This window comes from Odontesthes bonariensis, chromosome 16 (genome assembly GCF_027942865.1).
Source record: "Odontesthes bonariensis isolate fOdoBon6 chromosome 16, fOdoBon6.hap1, whole genome shotgun sequence".
In the NCBI taxonomy this organism is placed as follows: Eukaryota; Metazoa; Chordata; class Actinopteri; order Atheriniformes; family Atherinopsidae; genus Odontesthes; species Odontesthes bonariensis.
Genome location: NC_134521.1, coordinates 11,062,244 through 11,078,060, shown reverse-complemented (window position 1 = coordinate 11,078,060; position 15,817 = coordinate 11,062,244). Strand labels below are relative to the sequence as shown.

Here is a 15,817-nt window from a genome sequence, read left to right as displayed (position 1 = left end):
ATGCCCTCTTCAAAGAGCTCTATATACCGGACTTTATCAGAGTTATTTGGGCAACGGAGGCTGTTAGGGCTTGGAGCCCTGCTGGCATGGCTTATCCTTTTCCATCTCCTGGTGAATGTTTGGCTCCTCTGCATCTTCACCAGCCTCTTGGTTGTTCTCGGTGGTTGGCTCGGGTGCCGGGCTGTACTGGATGCTAACAGCCTTCTCCACTTGGAGCACTTTTTGCCTCTTGGCAAAGTTAACCCACCTCTGTATTCACCTGAGCACGAGTGGAGGTTGAACCATGAGATCCACAGTGCCGTCCACAAAGCCATGCGGGACTTTGTGTCCTCGTGGTATCGCACTCTGCTGCCTGAAGTGAAGGGAGAGTTTGAACGCGCCGTGCATTACTCAATGCTGGAGTCAGTGATGGAGCTGAAAGAGCGAGCACGACGAGTGGACAGAAAAGCACTGGTTCAACGACTGCTAGAGCTGTATGGCTGTCACCTGCAGAGCTACATGACAGTTAGACAGATACAGTCAACCCAGAAGGAGAGCACCAGCCTGTGGCAGCTCTACAGTGAAGTAGAGTTTCCTCATCCAGCTATGAGTGGCGCACCCGCTGAGCTCAACTACTCTAGAGCTCTTATAAGCCTCGTGTTGCATGTCCTTGTTCCATACCCTCAGATGGAAACCAGGACCGGAGGCTATGTGGTTACAGAACTCATCACCTGCAACGTGCTGTTAGCTCTCATAAGCAGGATATCTGACCCCGACTGGCTCAACCAGACCATTGTGGACATATTTACCAAATCCAGAGAACCACAGGAAATCAATGTGGAGGATCTCCGGTCAGATGCACTATACAAATGTCAGCTCCAGCAGGAGTCCTGGACCTCCTGCAATTCGCTGTCTTCTTATGACCAAGCTGATCTCAGCAGCAAAAGCACCTTTGATGTTGATGACAATCAGAGCCAGAGTGCGATCTCTGGGACCGACTCCTCCCAGAACAGCATGGTCACTATGACTTCTGCTGAGAAAATACCCAGTTGCCACGCAGGTCTGCACAGGCCATACCACATAAACTGCTGTTCATCCGGCCCCTACTCCCACTCATCAATGTCCAAAATGATTTCGATGGACTCACTTATCCAGTCAGACTTTGAAGATGACCGGACTAGTGGTTTTTGTGAATGTGGTCCTCCAACCAGTTTCTGCAGCTTACTCACCGCAAAGGATGATGAAGCCTTCGGTTGTTTTGCTCCTCTGAGAAATCTTGGGTCAAAGGTGGTGGTGCCTGAGGAGTCCCAGTGGCCAGCAGGCATAGCCCAAGAGAAATCCCCATCTTGTCCTCGAAGGAAGCTTTGCGTAACTTCCTACAACTTTGAAGCCTCAAACAGCCCAGCTTCCCCTGTGAACATTCAGAATGTGCAGATATCTTGTGCTGTCAGTGCAAAGGAGCTGCGCAGCACGGGGATACATCCCTATAATCTCTACACTGTGAAGGTAACACCACCTCCTTCTTGCATTTATCGTTTGACTGACACTTGAACATGTATTAATGATGGTTACATGGTTCCCACCCGTCTCTATTTCATAGTTTGAGACAGTGGCCGATGGTGATAACGCTGGCACTCTGCCACCGGTAGCCTGTCACACTGTCAACCGCAGATACAGCGAGTTCCTCAACCTGCAGACACGTTTGGAGGAGAAGTCTGATGTCAAGAAATTAATCAAGAGTAAGAAATTATTCTCTGACAAATCCTAATATTCCAAGAAAGACGCGTTATTGTGAGTCAGTGTTGTGCTTTTCAGATGTCAAAGGCCCAAAGAAGATGTTCCCTGACCTCCCATTTGGCAGTCCAGACAGCGACAAAGTCGAAGCCCGAAAAAGCCAGTTGGATGCCTTTCTTAAAGTAGGGATCTGGATTATGACTTCGGTCAGCATGGGTCAAACGTTTCCGTGCTCTTGCAGTGGGATATTTTTTGTTGTTTTTTTCCCCCCAGGAATTAAGCAGCATTCCCGAGACCGCCAATAGTGAAGACATGCAAGAGTTTCTAGCTATCAACTCAAATGTTTACACATATTTTGGAAGAAAACCTGCCAGCAAGTCAAGAATTGACAAGGTAACTAAAATGCACTCAGAACGAAGCATAAGCTGTTTGCATGTGCGTCTTATATATCTCAGGTTTTCTCAAATTTGCCACTAAAGATGATGGAAAATGCATTGGACACTTTGAGGACAGCTTTCCCTCATCCCGAACCCCTCAGTCCAATAGATGACATGGAAGGAGACGCTGACGGGAGAACAATGGACAACAGAATGTACAGGTGAGAGCTCTGTTGGTTCACGGTCTCACTTGTGATCCGGCAAATCCAGACAAAAGGGTGAAACTTTCAAAAGAATAATAAATCAGGCAAAAATAAATCTGATGATGAGGTTTGTGTTTTGTGCTTTAGGAGGCTGTTCCCCAGCAAAATATCCCCTGCTCTCAATATACCTGACCTACATCCTAAAGTGACATACTGCTTCAGTGAAGGGAGCTCTGTAAGTGGCAGCACTGCACTCACCCTTCTGATGAATGCTTGTTTAAAACAGACATGAGACAGACTGGACAATTCCTTCCCTTTTAATGTGTTCAGGTCCTCAATGGTATGTCACTGCCTGGCCTGGAGGGCTTCATCAAAGAGCAGGAAAGACTTCTATTTGGGCTTAATCCGACAGGAGCCGCCCAGCAGATACGTGAGCTCCAAGGCAAAGACAAGAGGACGTCAGGCAAAGCTCACGGGACAGGTTGAGATTGTGTTTACTTTACATTTTTTTCTTTCAAAAAATAGTCGTTGGACAAAGGAACTTTCCAGAATATGTCATGAAGTAGGTCTCCAATACATATATAGAAATAAATTATCCTGTAGTGTTAAACAAATTAAGATAACATTATTTGAAAATTATAAACAAAATTGTGCAGAAGAAATTCTGTACAAACCTAAACCGAGAATGTATTGTTTGATAAAGTCTGTCTACCAACCAGAGCATTATGTCACCCTGAACCTTACCAGAGCGCAGAGGTCTGTTTGTGCCCAATTGAGAAGTGGCATCTTGCCTCTGGCGGTTGAAACTGGACGTTTTCATGCAATCCCAGAGGAGAACAGAAAGTGTCACCTGTGTGACTTACATGAGGTGGAAAATGAGATGCATTTTGTGTTTTACTGTCCTTTTTACCATGTATTTAGACTTAAGCTCTTCCTTAAATTGACCTTGGAATGTCATGATTTGTATTCTATGTCCGATGAGTGCAGACTAACATATTTGTTTAGCGAAAAAGTGTTTTATTTAGCCCAATATGTGTTGGAAGCTTACCAACAGCTTTATGTTTGAGGGGGGTTGTTGTCTACTGAGGACCGTATATGTTGGATTAGCAATTATGGAGGTGTTCTTTTGACTATTGCTTTTTATTACTTATTGTGTGTCTTGTAAGCCCATGCAGGTTGGGCACCTTTTTGGTGTATGACACCGTTTAACAAAATAAACAAAACAAACAAACAAACTTTACCCATAATATCAGTGCAGAAGTGCTCCTTTCAGCCCTTTAGAAGCAACATGCAGTGACTCGGTATCACCACTTAGGTGCAGCAAAACTCCACTTTTTGTCCAAGCCTCAGATGAGTAGTTCTTGTAGTCCCTTTCCACCGATTGTGAGTTTTAATCTTTGCAGGATGATTAGTCACAGAGACTCAGAGGTGTTGTCTTCAGATTGTCTCATTAATAATTTGTGGGGGGGTTGTGTGTGTGTACTGCAGACACTGCTGTGGCAGATGTTGTTTTGAACATCTTGTGTCTGCTGATGAAGGACCAGTGGAGTTGGCTGTGCACGGAGAACATACAGAAGACCATCCGGCTTCTCTTTGGCACCTTCATTGAGAGGTTTTTCTCTGTCCTCCTAATCTATTTTCAACTCTTGACACCCCTTGAAATCCTGTGAAATCCAGATATTCTGCTGTGATAAAAAATAATGTCTCGGTATTGTTTAGCAGTCAACTTACACCAAGTGTCTGTTTTTTACACTCCCTGATTAGTGCTTATTTTTTTCCATGACAGTAAAGTAGGAGCAGTGATACACACGTTAAAGGTTTACTGCCGTTGCTACCACATACACAGAAGGAAGTGACTGCAGATGTATGATTTTTTTTTTTGCAGTCAATTATTTTTCCTTCATTTAACTGAAAATCCAGATGCAGGATGCTCTCCTAACACCAGGAGCAGCAACTGCTGTAGTTTTTTCATGAACACTGCATAACTTTCCCTCGGATCTCTTTATGAAAATACAGTTTTCTCATTTCAAATTGTCACGTTTATGCATTTACAAGCTCCTGAAGCTTTCTAATTCAAAAAATGTTCTGCTCTCATTAATTGGCCTCCCTTTATGGATTTGATATGTGCCTCATGCAAGCACATGGGGACTGAATTGTTGCACTGACCTACTACATTTCTGTCCCAGATGGTTGGATGTAGGTGTCGCCCACCTAACCAGTGCCTCCTGCTGGGTGATTTACCTACAAGTGCTGCAGGAAGCAGTGTGGCCAGGTGGCACGCTGCCCGCTCAACCACGACCCGAGCGTAGCGCCGCAGAACAAGAGGACACGAAAGAGCAATGTTTGAACTGCCTGATGCAGCTTCTGCCTGGTATTTAGCAGCTGTTAGATTCAGATTCTAGCGGTTGCGATTTGGACATCTTCTGAAGGGATATTTTGCTTTTTGTGCCTGGACAGAGTTTATTACTGACATGCTGGGCAGTGAGAAGTACAGGTTGAGCTTGGAGGCCATGCTGGAGTCTTTGCAGGACCATCAAATAAACAAGTGAGGAAGGAACATTCTGCTGCTATTTAAACAACATCTCATCACAAGCCCATAAACTGGATCAGGAATTTGAATTCTGCATATTTGACTCGTTTCTACTGCACATTTTGCATGTAGTCATCTGTATTAACGGTTAATGTTAGTCTCTTGATGCCACCCCCTTGTTTGTGTGGTTATCTGCAGGCATCTGATCTTCTGCATCTGTGACCTGCTGCTGGAGTTCCTGATCCCTGAGTCGTGTGATGAGGCCTTTCAGAGGTTCTCTGCTGCAGAGTGAGACTAAGGACACAAAAAGAGACGATCCTCACATGTGATCAACATATCAACACACACACGGGTGAATTGCAGTTGATGCAGAATCTGCAGCACAGCTATGTGATGGTTGTTACATATTCATACAGCGACACATGGTCAGTGAGAAGGACTTCTAGGGATAAACTCTTCCTCCATGCGACTATTCTGTAATAAAACGATGGGAAAGAGAGAAATCTGTGCATATTTGTGAAACAGTCTGCTGATGTGATTGTGCTGGCTTGACAGTAATTCCCCAGTCAGATATCAAGGTCTGTCATTTTGTGCCCATGGGCCCAAGTGCAAACAGTGCAAGCAGCTTCAGACTGTATTAATAACTCGACCTTTACCATCAGCCACAGGCAGAATGAGCACATGCTTCATGACTGTTTCTTTGTGCGTCTTATTCTTGACGCATATATTTATTTATTCAGATAGGGCTGCAACATGCTTTCCATGGAAGCTGCTCGTATGTGTGAATAAAAACCTAAATTATCTGTTGATCTGATTTGACGCGAGAGGTCTAAAATGTATGTGGCTGTGTGTTTGATTAAAATTTGTACCTTCAGCTGAGAGTTGTGTCATCTTAAGTGTAATCAGTTGTTTTTAAGCTGATGGGTCAAACTGTCGACAGCGCGGTTTACTTTCTGCTGGTGTCGCCAAAGACTTGGATGAAAGGTGCTAAACTGCAAGCTGGTGCTGAATCAAAGGCTGTTTTCCTGTCTCGTGGAAGGGAATTTTGTGGGAATCCCCTTTCCTCAGGCCATCGACAAAGATCGTAACATTTTACATTTAGCTCCTCCCATACTGCCAGAGCTGTTATAAAGATGCTGTCGTGTTCATGGATGGATTTTTAATCAGTGTTTTCTCCTGTTTTCATTTTCCACTTGGAGCTTGAGCTTTGAAAGTCATCTTATCTGCTTTCCGGGGCTTTATAATTTTGATTAAAATTTGATCAAGTTTAATGGATGTTCTCTCAGAGAAACTGACTCACAGAGAATTGAATGTGACTTTTAACTTTAGTTTGATTTGAAAGGATAGCGTTTGTCCTAAGATCTCTGAGAACCACTCGATGTTAAGAGCGGTGCATGTGTGAAGAGTTTAACTATTTGACATGTGCACATTCACTACTTCATGCAAGACCCCCGACTGATATTTAAATCAGTGCTGGCAGTGCGTCTTCCCATTATATTTTGATTTTGAAACATATTCATTGCTTCAAAGCCATTTTCCTTGATGAGGCTAAGATTAACACTTTCCTGCATGATTTATGAAACCACACTGCAAATATTCCTTTTATGTTAGGCTCGAGAGGGAAATAAAAATTAGAAAAGCTGGCCAAAACACCAGCATCTGTGAAACGTTTCCATGTGTCATCCTAACTCCATCTAACATGAAAAACAGCCAGACAAAGTATTTGTTTTTCTTGTGAAGTTGAACGTGATGAAAACAGCTCAAATTAATGCATTTTTTACATCACTGATGTCCTTTACTCATTTTTAGAACACATTGTGAAGTTTGCACCCAAACTGTGAAAATGATAATCAGGGATGAAGAGAAACAAAGCCACCCCAGAAAATGAATATTCAGCTTTTCATGACATTGAAACAGGACCGAACTGACTGAAGGAAGTGGATTTACCTCTGCTTTGTACACCGACAGTAAGATTTAGAAGATGGAACATGACTTCTGGAGTGTTTTATTATACGGAAAACTGATCATGATGTAATTATTAATGTCAAAATCATTAGAATGAGTTCAAAGCAAAGTTGCTGTTCGTCTTCACAGAGAGAACCAAACAGAGTTTCTCATTGCCTGTGGGTTTTTGTTATCTCTGCACTCCTTTGTTTCTGTGTAACCTCATTTGGATTCCCTGGTTTGTCTTTTTATTCAATTTACTTTTGGGTGATTCCCCTGTGCATTCTCTTTAGTTTTGCTTCCTTTCCTTATTTCACACCTGGGATCAGTTACTGATTGCCTCTTGCCTGTGCCAAGTTAAGTTTCTTCTTTCCAAGACTTCTGGACTCCCTGCCAATGCAGTGCCTTTTGATTTGGTTAGATTTATTTTACTTAAGTTTATTTATTCCTTTACCTGCTTGTCTGTCATCTGAGAGCTTGCACATGGGTCTTATCCCCAATTACAGTGGGTGTTATCTGTCACGCTGTGTGGCGTAGACGTGGAGATGAGGACCAAAATGCAGATTTATAGTAAAACCTTGAGTTATTTAAATAACCAACAAAGCCAGAATTCAAAATCCTAAACTGACAAAACAAAACAAGACAAAAACCTGACTATTGTGGCGAGGAGCGGAACGCCACCTGGGGACTTGCACCCCAGGATATGACAACTGAAACACAATTGCTGTAAGGACACAGAGACAGAGTAAAGAAAGCAAATATATTTACTTAAAATAATATTTATGAATAAAACTTAAGTAAAGCTGCTGCTGCAAAGAAACGAGAGAAAAAGGGTTAAAGACCAGACGAATTTAGTAAATTATTTTCATTAACAGAAGGCTAAAAGGCCGGCTATAACAATACTAAGAGCCAAATGACAGGAAATGAATCAGTGGGCTGAGGCCTCAGTGGAAGGCATACTACTGGATGTGTGTCCCTCCTTCTTAAGCTGGGGTGCAATACTACAAATGAAAAGCCACCACAAACACACTAAAAGTGCCCCAGTGTACCTGCATGCCAAAACAGGAAGTGAGGTCCTCACCACAGTGCCTCGCCTCCCACCTGATAACACCCAGGACACACTGAAACTCAAAAAAAAGGAAAGGTTAACAAACCTACCACTTAATCAATAATCAAACTAAAATAGACAAAGAACTACACAAGCAAAACAAAAGTAGAGCGAACCAAACAAACAACAGCACAGCAGTAAGTAAACCACCTGGATTATGTGACCACATTAGCTCAGCAAGAGGCTTAATGGAGCCATTTTGAAGCTTTATATCCACACAGCATGGGGAGGAGCTAAAGGAGGTGCTAAAGTGTTGTCTACCTGGGTTGCGTTCAAGACCCTGGGTCCACTACAATCTGATAATGAAAAATAACTTGACTTGAATGATGCCAAAAGCAGTAACAAACTTGACTTATCAGGGGTGACCGTGAGGATCTGACAATGAGTGAATGACAACCAGGAGACTTTATACTGTGGAGGGTGATTGGTGAGTCTGATGACCAGACCAGAGGGAACTGAGGAAAAAGGTGACAAAGAACATGCTAAACATGACATCATCCTCTAACGTGCGTCTTTGTGCAAAACATCTTTCTTGAAGTTTATTTATTCTTCTGGCTGTGTTTAACATTCTGGTTTTAGGATCCATTAAATGACAGAAACATGAGGACAAGCATACAATGAAATACAATATAGTGTGTGCAAGTGAATGTAACCCGGTCAAAAACAGTAATATCCTTCAAGAATAATAAAAAGTCAAACAGATTAAAAAAGGTAAAAGTTCATGGTAGCCTAATAAATGGTGTTTTGTGTATTAAAAAATGCATTTAATGTTATTATTTCATGTTTATAAAAGTGTTAAAACGTTACATCATTATTATTGAAAGTACAGTAAGAAATACACATAACTGTTTCTGAATGTATTTTATTGTGAAAGGGTTTGTACGTCCCTGGGTTTTTGGAGAAGTCGAGAGAGGGAGAGTAATGGCTGAAGTCCGAGAAGCGTGTGGGAGAAAGTGAGTTTAGAGGACTGTGAAGTGAATGTCTGTCACCAGGGTCGTGGAGGTGTTCGACCAGGATTCTTGCAAGGACTTGGTGGAGTTTTTCCTGTTGGCTTGAGTGGAATACTCAATCTGAGAAAAGACGAAGCATAGAAGCTAGCAGCCAGCCCAGCAGCTAGTAGTTTCCACGGACTTTTGCTAAATCTAGCGGCCAGCTAACTGACGGCAGAGACGGCGGGGATTGCGTGTGGAGCCGCAGGCGGAGCAACAGACGGTAGGCGTCCACTATTCCGGCACGTCAAGCCGTATCCAACGCATTCAATTCATTTTCAATGAAATCCGGCCGATCGTTGTCGGCGTGCTCGCAAAGCATGCTGGGATTCCGGCACGGCGAGCGGCGGACCTGCGGCACGTCAAAAAGTTGGGCTCGGCCGAACTTTATGCAAATTTGCCACGGCAGACGGAGTGCGTTATCCAATGACAGTAGATCATGTGTTCTCCTGTGTCGCAGCAGCAGCAGCACAGCAGCTCTCCTCGCTCGCAGATCCACAGCCATGGTGAAATACGAAATAATGTTCCATTGCTGACGATTTATACACATTAATTTCCCTCCAAAACTCAAATTTTTAGAGGGAGAAACTTCGGTTGGTTAAAATCACAAGTTATTTACTTTCCCCCGGAGCCATTCTACACGCCCCACACACCCACTGTAGAAGCAACACGGCGACAACTAGGCATCCAATCCGGCGAGTTACGTTGACGTGCTGGAATAGTGGACGCCTAGCCAGAGCCGGAGCGCGGTAACGGAGCCGAGCACCGCGGCATTGGCAGTGGCGTGTCCTCCAGGCGGAGCCTCTTCTCGTCACCTCGTCTCTCCTGCAGCCATTAGTCCACCTGTGTGTGTGGATAAGTCACTCGGGGGGTAAGGTACCTTTTTTCTTTTATATTGTCCGGTTGGGGCGAAGCAGCCATCTGGTTTAAGGCTACACCGTACCCGAATTTCATCCAGGCCTGCAACGTTTTGAACGGTATATTGAAACAGTGGTTTAATTTCATTTCCGGCTTTTTATTTTCATGTGGCCCATTTAAGTGTCATATATTTGATGTGGTTTGCATTCTGAAAAGGTTTGAACAGAAAGTCTGGATCTGTTGAGTGCATATTCTGATTTCATCAAGGTGATTAAGAATATTTTGAAGTTAAAAACGAAGGTTCAAGGAAGAATATTCATATTTTTATTTTATTTTATTAATTAAATGATTGAGATCTACTTTTCTAAAACCTTGTGTTGTGAACTTTATTACTTACCTGCTACTTACATAAAAGAGTTATTCATAGGTAAGTTAAAAGAGAAACCTTGTGGTAAAAAAGAACTTGATTTAAAGGTGAAGTTTCACAATATTTAAAAAAAACTTTCCCTAGTATTTTTGGTGTATTTTAAGTGTTACTGAAATCCAAATCTTATTGTTTTGAAAGAACTCATTAATAGTTCAACCCACTAGAGAGGCGCTACATAAAATGGAGGCACCGCTGGGATCATTTTAGATTTCTCAGTAAAACAAATAATAAAAAAAAAAAAATCTCAAGTAACTAAGCAAAGTACCACACTAAGTTACAAACAGCATTAACATGGAGAGAACAGAACTAATATCAGAGTTAATAAGCTGGTGCCGTGGTGAGTGTTTGAAAGAGATGCATGCACTTATGACCCTTGTTCCAGAAGGTGTGGAGAACAAAGAAGTGGAAGAAGTGCTGGAAACCATCACGTGCCTGGGCCGAGTGCGTGTCCGTGGGAGAAACTACAGTGCAAAACTAAACCAATTGATGGTCTTGTGTGAGACTGAAGTGAACGTGAGAGAGGACAGGGTTCCTGCCGAAATCGAGCCCCGTGAAGGTGTGAAGGTGTGGCCTATCATCATCATAGGCAAGGCACAGTCAGCTGCTGCAGAGTTCAACAGTAAACTATAAGGGCTGCTGCAGGCTGAAGGCAAAACAATGGAGGACCTCAACTCACTACTCACCAGTATATCCCCGCCCACTACCACCAGTGCACCCCAGCCCACTAACCCCACTGAATCCATCCTTCGCGCTGTCGGAGAACTGTTGGACAAGACAACAAAACCAGCCGATGGTGGGAGCTATGGTCGACTGCGCATGTTCTCTGGAGCCTTACCAACACTGCCAGGTGAGGAACCATTTGACCATTGGCTAGAGCAGGCATGGCTCATGGTGGAGGAGACTGAATGCTCCGACAGAGAAAAAAGACGCCGACTTATTGGAAGTTTAAAGGGCCCCGCACTTGAGATAGTGAAAGCAGTGCGGCACACCAGTCCTGACGCCAGCCCCATAGAGTGCTTGGAAGCCCTTGAAAATGCTTTTGGAAGTGCTGAGTCCGGAGATGACCTCTACTTTGCATTCCGGCTGATGCAACAGAAGAAAGGTGAGAAACTTTCCGATTTCCTACGACGTCTAGAGCGGTCTCTAGCTAAAGTGGTTCAACGTGGTGGCCTTCAGGCTGGCGACAAGGATAGAGTCCGGCTGGAGCAACTGCTAAGGGGCGCTGTCGCTTCAGACCTGATGCTGATCCAGCTGCGCTTGAGAGAACGTAAAGCCACACCCCCAGACTTTCTACGGCTGCTGACTGAGATTCGTGCCGAAGAAGAGTACGAAACTTGAAGAAAAAAGTTAAGTGCCTCAGTACATCAACTGCAAGCTAATCCAGAAGTGGATACAAGGCAAGCGGAGATCCAGAATTTAAAGGCGGAAATCACAGAACTGAAGTCAATGGTTGCATCAGTCGTGACCAACGCAGCTCATGTCAAAGAAGATTACAGGAAGGCCAAAACCATCTCTGAACCGCCTGGCCTCGAGAACCAGCAGGACGCCGAGCTGGCTGCCTTGAAAAAACAAATGAAGCGACTAAAACAGAAAGCTAGCAACAAGATGTCTGAACAAGGTGCTACAGCTGCTGTTTCTACCTTGGAGGCTTCCAAACAAGTCTCCCACTCACCTAAAGGAGCACAGAAAAGGTCAGAGGAGAACTTCTGCTACAGGTGTGGTGAGAGCGGACATTTTGCCACAAAGTGCCGCAACCCTGAGAAGCAAGCCAAGGTTATCAAAAAGCTGATTCACGCTTTAAAGGTGATTAAAGACAAACAGCAGTCTGGTGATTCCACCACCAGTGAACACTGCATGAAAAGTGGGATTTTCGTCCCCGTAAACGCCCGAAAATCTCCCTAATTTTCGGCAGTTAACGACAATTTACAGCCTGCGAACGTGGCATTTGTCGGTGCCACAAATTGTCGGAAACGTACCATGCTCACGGCTCTAGTTAGCATATGAATGCTAATTCATATTGGATTACTCAGGATTGGATGAAACCACTACTTTTCGAACAAGTAAAATCACTCGTGATTAGTTGGCAGAGCTACCAGTAGGCAGGCTCATAAATGTAAACCCCAATGATAAATTATATTTATTGTTATATTATATATATTTATTTTTTTAATTTATATGCTATTATGCTGTATATCATTGTTCTCTTATGTAGGCTACTACACTACTACAGACATGATTGAATTTATTGAGGCAAGGAACATTTACCAGAAACACGTTTATGCAAAGAAAGAGCTTTATTTATTTTTTTTAAAACACACACACAGTAGATCTGCCCACACAACATGTATGGGTAGCTGACAAAGAGTAAAAAAAAGAGTACCCAAAAGCCTGGCTACAACTGTGTGAACTGCCGCTCTGCAGCCTCGGAGCAGTAGGCGGCGTTCTGTGCGAGGGCTGGCCGTGTTGCAGACGTTTACGGTGGGTCGCTCTGTACTTCGGAGTCCCCTCCAATCGCGACTGCAACGTAGTACAGAGTTCGGAGAGGTCCTGGCTACGGAAGGAGGGAGAACGAACTATCCATCCAGACACCCCGCCAACAGTGCCGTCTTCCTCGTCGGACATCAGGTCGACTGTAGCGGACTTCCAGAGTTCCACCTCGGCCGCTACTAGCACACTCTGTCTCGCTTCCAACAGCTGTAAAAAAAAAAACAAATAAATAAAGGCAATCAGCACTGTGCTATGCACTGCGTCTGGACACAACACATCTATCAATGCATCTGAAAAATAGTCAACAAAAAAGTCTTACCCTCTTTCTTCTCGACCTACTCCGAGCTGAAATCTTCGCAGCTTCCGCCTGCTCTGCAAGTCCTGGCTGGTTCTATCGGAAACTCCGGCGTATGCTTTCATCAGGGGTGCAAACGGTGCGCCTTTTGGCGGATGCCGCCTTTTTCACAGCTGTCTGGGGGACTTGTGTGAATCGTGCAGATCCGATGAGTTGTTTTTTTTGGGGGGTGGGGGGGGGGTGATCAAAGTTCAACCCCGAATCTCTCTGGACTGACACAGAGACCAATAAAAGAAGCGGGAGAGTATTTATTTTATGTTTGCATCGGTAAAGTTTAATGTTCCTGTTGCATTTGAATGCACCGCACAGTTCGTATGACCCCACGTGGGGAGTGCCTCAACAGCCAGGTGAACTGCAGGCGCACGATTTTTTTCGTTATTTTCTGACCTTAACCAGAGAAGTAAAGCACAGCTACTTGTGAAAAGGACCGAAAAAGGAGAAAAATCCCGAGTTACACTGAAAGAAAGTCAGAGCACATACCGATTGGAAGTCCGGAGACAAGTACGTCGGTAAGACGAGTCAGTTATCAAAATAAAGGCTTGTTAACGCTTACCGTCGTCCATGCTAATGCTAGCTCTGTGTCTAACAGGCTAAAGCTGGGCATACACTGTGCGATTTTTGGCCCGATGTCGACAAGATTTTCACTCGTGCGACTATTTTGGAGATCGGGCCGAGTTTTGGCTCAATCGTGCGTCTCGCATCGTGTAGTATACATGGGGTAACGACAAACGATTAAGCCCTCCCGATCGATCGGATGAAAATCAAACTTGTTTAAAATCCTGGTCGCCCCTCGTGAGACTCTCGCACAGTTCTATGTCTATGGTTGAAGCAGCTGGACGAGCCGATTGACCTCATCCTGTCACACTACGCATGCGCGCACATAGGTACGGAAGAGAAAAATGTCAACAGAAGAAGAAAAAGACAACAGAACAGCATGGCGGCGACCGAGTCCGACGTGTCGTGTAGTGTGAGCAGCCAGATCGCATCAGACCATCGGGTCGTACAGTGTGAGAACAGGAATCGTGAGCTGTGACGTTTTATCCCTTGCGATTCACTCGTACAGTAGCAGCAGCTGAATACCGCGATTGAAAAAATCGCACAGTGTATGCCCAGCTTAACACTCACCTGTCACCTGTAGAGCCGCTGCAAGCTCCGATATCGGCGTAATTTGAAATACAGAGAGCAACGGTGAGAAACCTGTCTTTTTAGCTGCTCTGAGGCTATTTTTCTGTTGTTTCTCGGTGTGCTAAAGAAAGTTGTGGTGATATAAAAGTCTATGAGAGTGAACTGAGGTTGTTAATGGTGTGATATTTTGGAACTTGTGTGTATTGAGTCATATTCAAAATGTCAGACTTTTTCAAAAAAATTGAAAAAAAGGGGACATGCCAAATGTTTCCAGCGTTGTCTCAGTATTCTTTACTTTTAAGAATTTCCAAGGAACGGGGACAGTGTATTTTCATATAAAAAACATTTTTGTGTGAATAGGGTGAGCCCTGGATGGCAGAGGTGGTGGCAAAATGTAATTATATGGTAATTCCTGCGGGGGCGTGGGCTTCGATAATCTCACTCCTTTTTGACCATACCTCTGTTTGCACCCCTGTTTCATAGTACGTCTTACAGGCCGCTGGAAAACAATTAAATGAGAGTGGAATTAATAAAAATCAAACGTAAGTCACAGTAACATCAAGCAAGAAAGGAGAACCAGTAAAAAAAAAAAAAGTTATTTACACACAATTTCGTCATTATCAGCATCGTGTAAATCTGGACTTGCGGACATAGCTCCTAGCAAAAAAGAGGTGACGGCCTCGTTGTGAGGAGAGATCGGTATCTATTAACGTGTCCATTTCCTTATACAGAAGAATGAAAGCATATTAATTAAATCTTACCCTTGCTCCGGATCGTAGCGCCTAGGATTGGTCTCCGAGTTGTGAAGTCGGCGTACGGCTTCCTGTAAATTACAAGACAAAAAAATACACTTTAATAAAGAAACTTACACTGCTTCTGTTATTCTTTTGCAAGGCTACTAGGCTACTTTTAGCTTGGGCTACCAACAAAGGTGTGGTTTTATAGTACAAACGTACTATAAACTGCTTAAGCTTAGCTAGCAGTCATCAAACATATTCTTACCGCAATCTTAGGATTGTGCACCCGTCTTCTTTTCTTGGAGTTAACCTCTCCCGCGCAGTTTTTAGACTCCAGAGCAACCAACCGATCCTCAATAGACAGCAACCTGGAGTTAACGGAACTGAATCGCTCGTTCATGCCAGTAGCAACCAGACTCAACTGACGAGACAGTCCGCTGATGGCAACCAACAGTTTCTTGTGGTCGGTCTGCGGACTGGCTGGAAGTTGGTCACGTTCAACCAGAGGAGTTGAGGCGGGAGAGCTAAATGCGAGACGCCGTCCAGCCATTGTAGCAAAAATCCATTTCTAGCGTGTAGACAAGGCAGCAAAACCACAGGAACTGGAGAGAAGGTCTGAGAACTAGCAAGGTACGATAATGTTTGTTTATGCTAGTCGTGCAAGTAGCCGTGGCCATGACCTCTCACGTGATGAGGAGTAGAAGGCTCGTCGGGCTCCTCCAATCACATGCAAGGTTATTGTTATACGGAAAGACTCGCGAGACAAGCTCGCCCTGGCTCGCGTCTATGATATAAAAAAGGTGTGCCTGTGAAACTCTTGTTTGTTGAAAGATGGAAGTCTCATTCACAGTATTATGACCACAGAAGGCGCTATTTCAAAAATGGAGTTTGGGAGAGAAAATCCAAAAGCATTCATTAATATTGTGGATGTTAATACATCCACTGTGCATTTAAGTAAGACCAA

At 44.0% G+C, this 15,817-nt stretch overlaps 1 protein-coding gene across 1 annotated transcript; it reads left to right on the top strand.

Moving 5' to 3' along the window:
* Positions 1-5,358, top strand: snx19a (sorting nexin 19a). The gene is made up of 11 exons (XM_075487846.1): positions 1-1,485; positions 1,580-1,718; positions 1,795-1,895; positions 1,987-2,106; positions 2,193-2,311; positions 2,441-2,528; positions 2,624-2,774; positions 3,782-3,905; positions 4,480-4,664; positions 4,751-4,838; positions 5,022-5,358. Exons 1-11 carry the CDS (start codon positions 1-3, stop codon positions 5,113-5,115), a joined length of 2,694 nt encoding a protein of 897 aa, XP_075343961.1. The 3' UTR covers positions 5,116-5,358.
* The last annotated feature ends 10,459 nt before the right edge of the window (positions 5,359-15,817 follow it).

Coding starts and splice junctions, on each gene's coding strand:
- snx19a (XM_075487846.1), top strand. CDS start 1: ATGCCCTCTTCAAAGAGCTCTATATACCGGACTTTATCAGAGTTATTT. Junction 1,896..1,986: donor AGTTGGATGCCTTTCTTAAA/GTAGGGATCTGG, acceptor TTTTCCCCCCAG/GAATTAAGCAGCATTCCCGA. Junction 3,906..4,479: donor TTTGGCACCTTCATTGAGAG/GTTTTTCTCTGT, acceptor TTTCTGTCCCAG/ATGGTTGGATGTAGGTGTCG.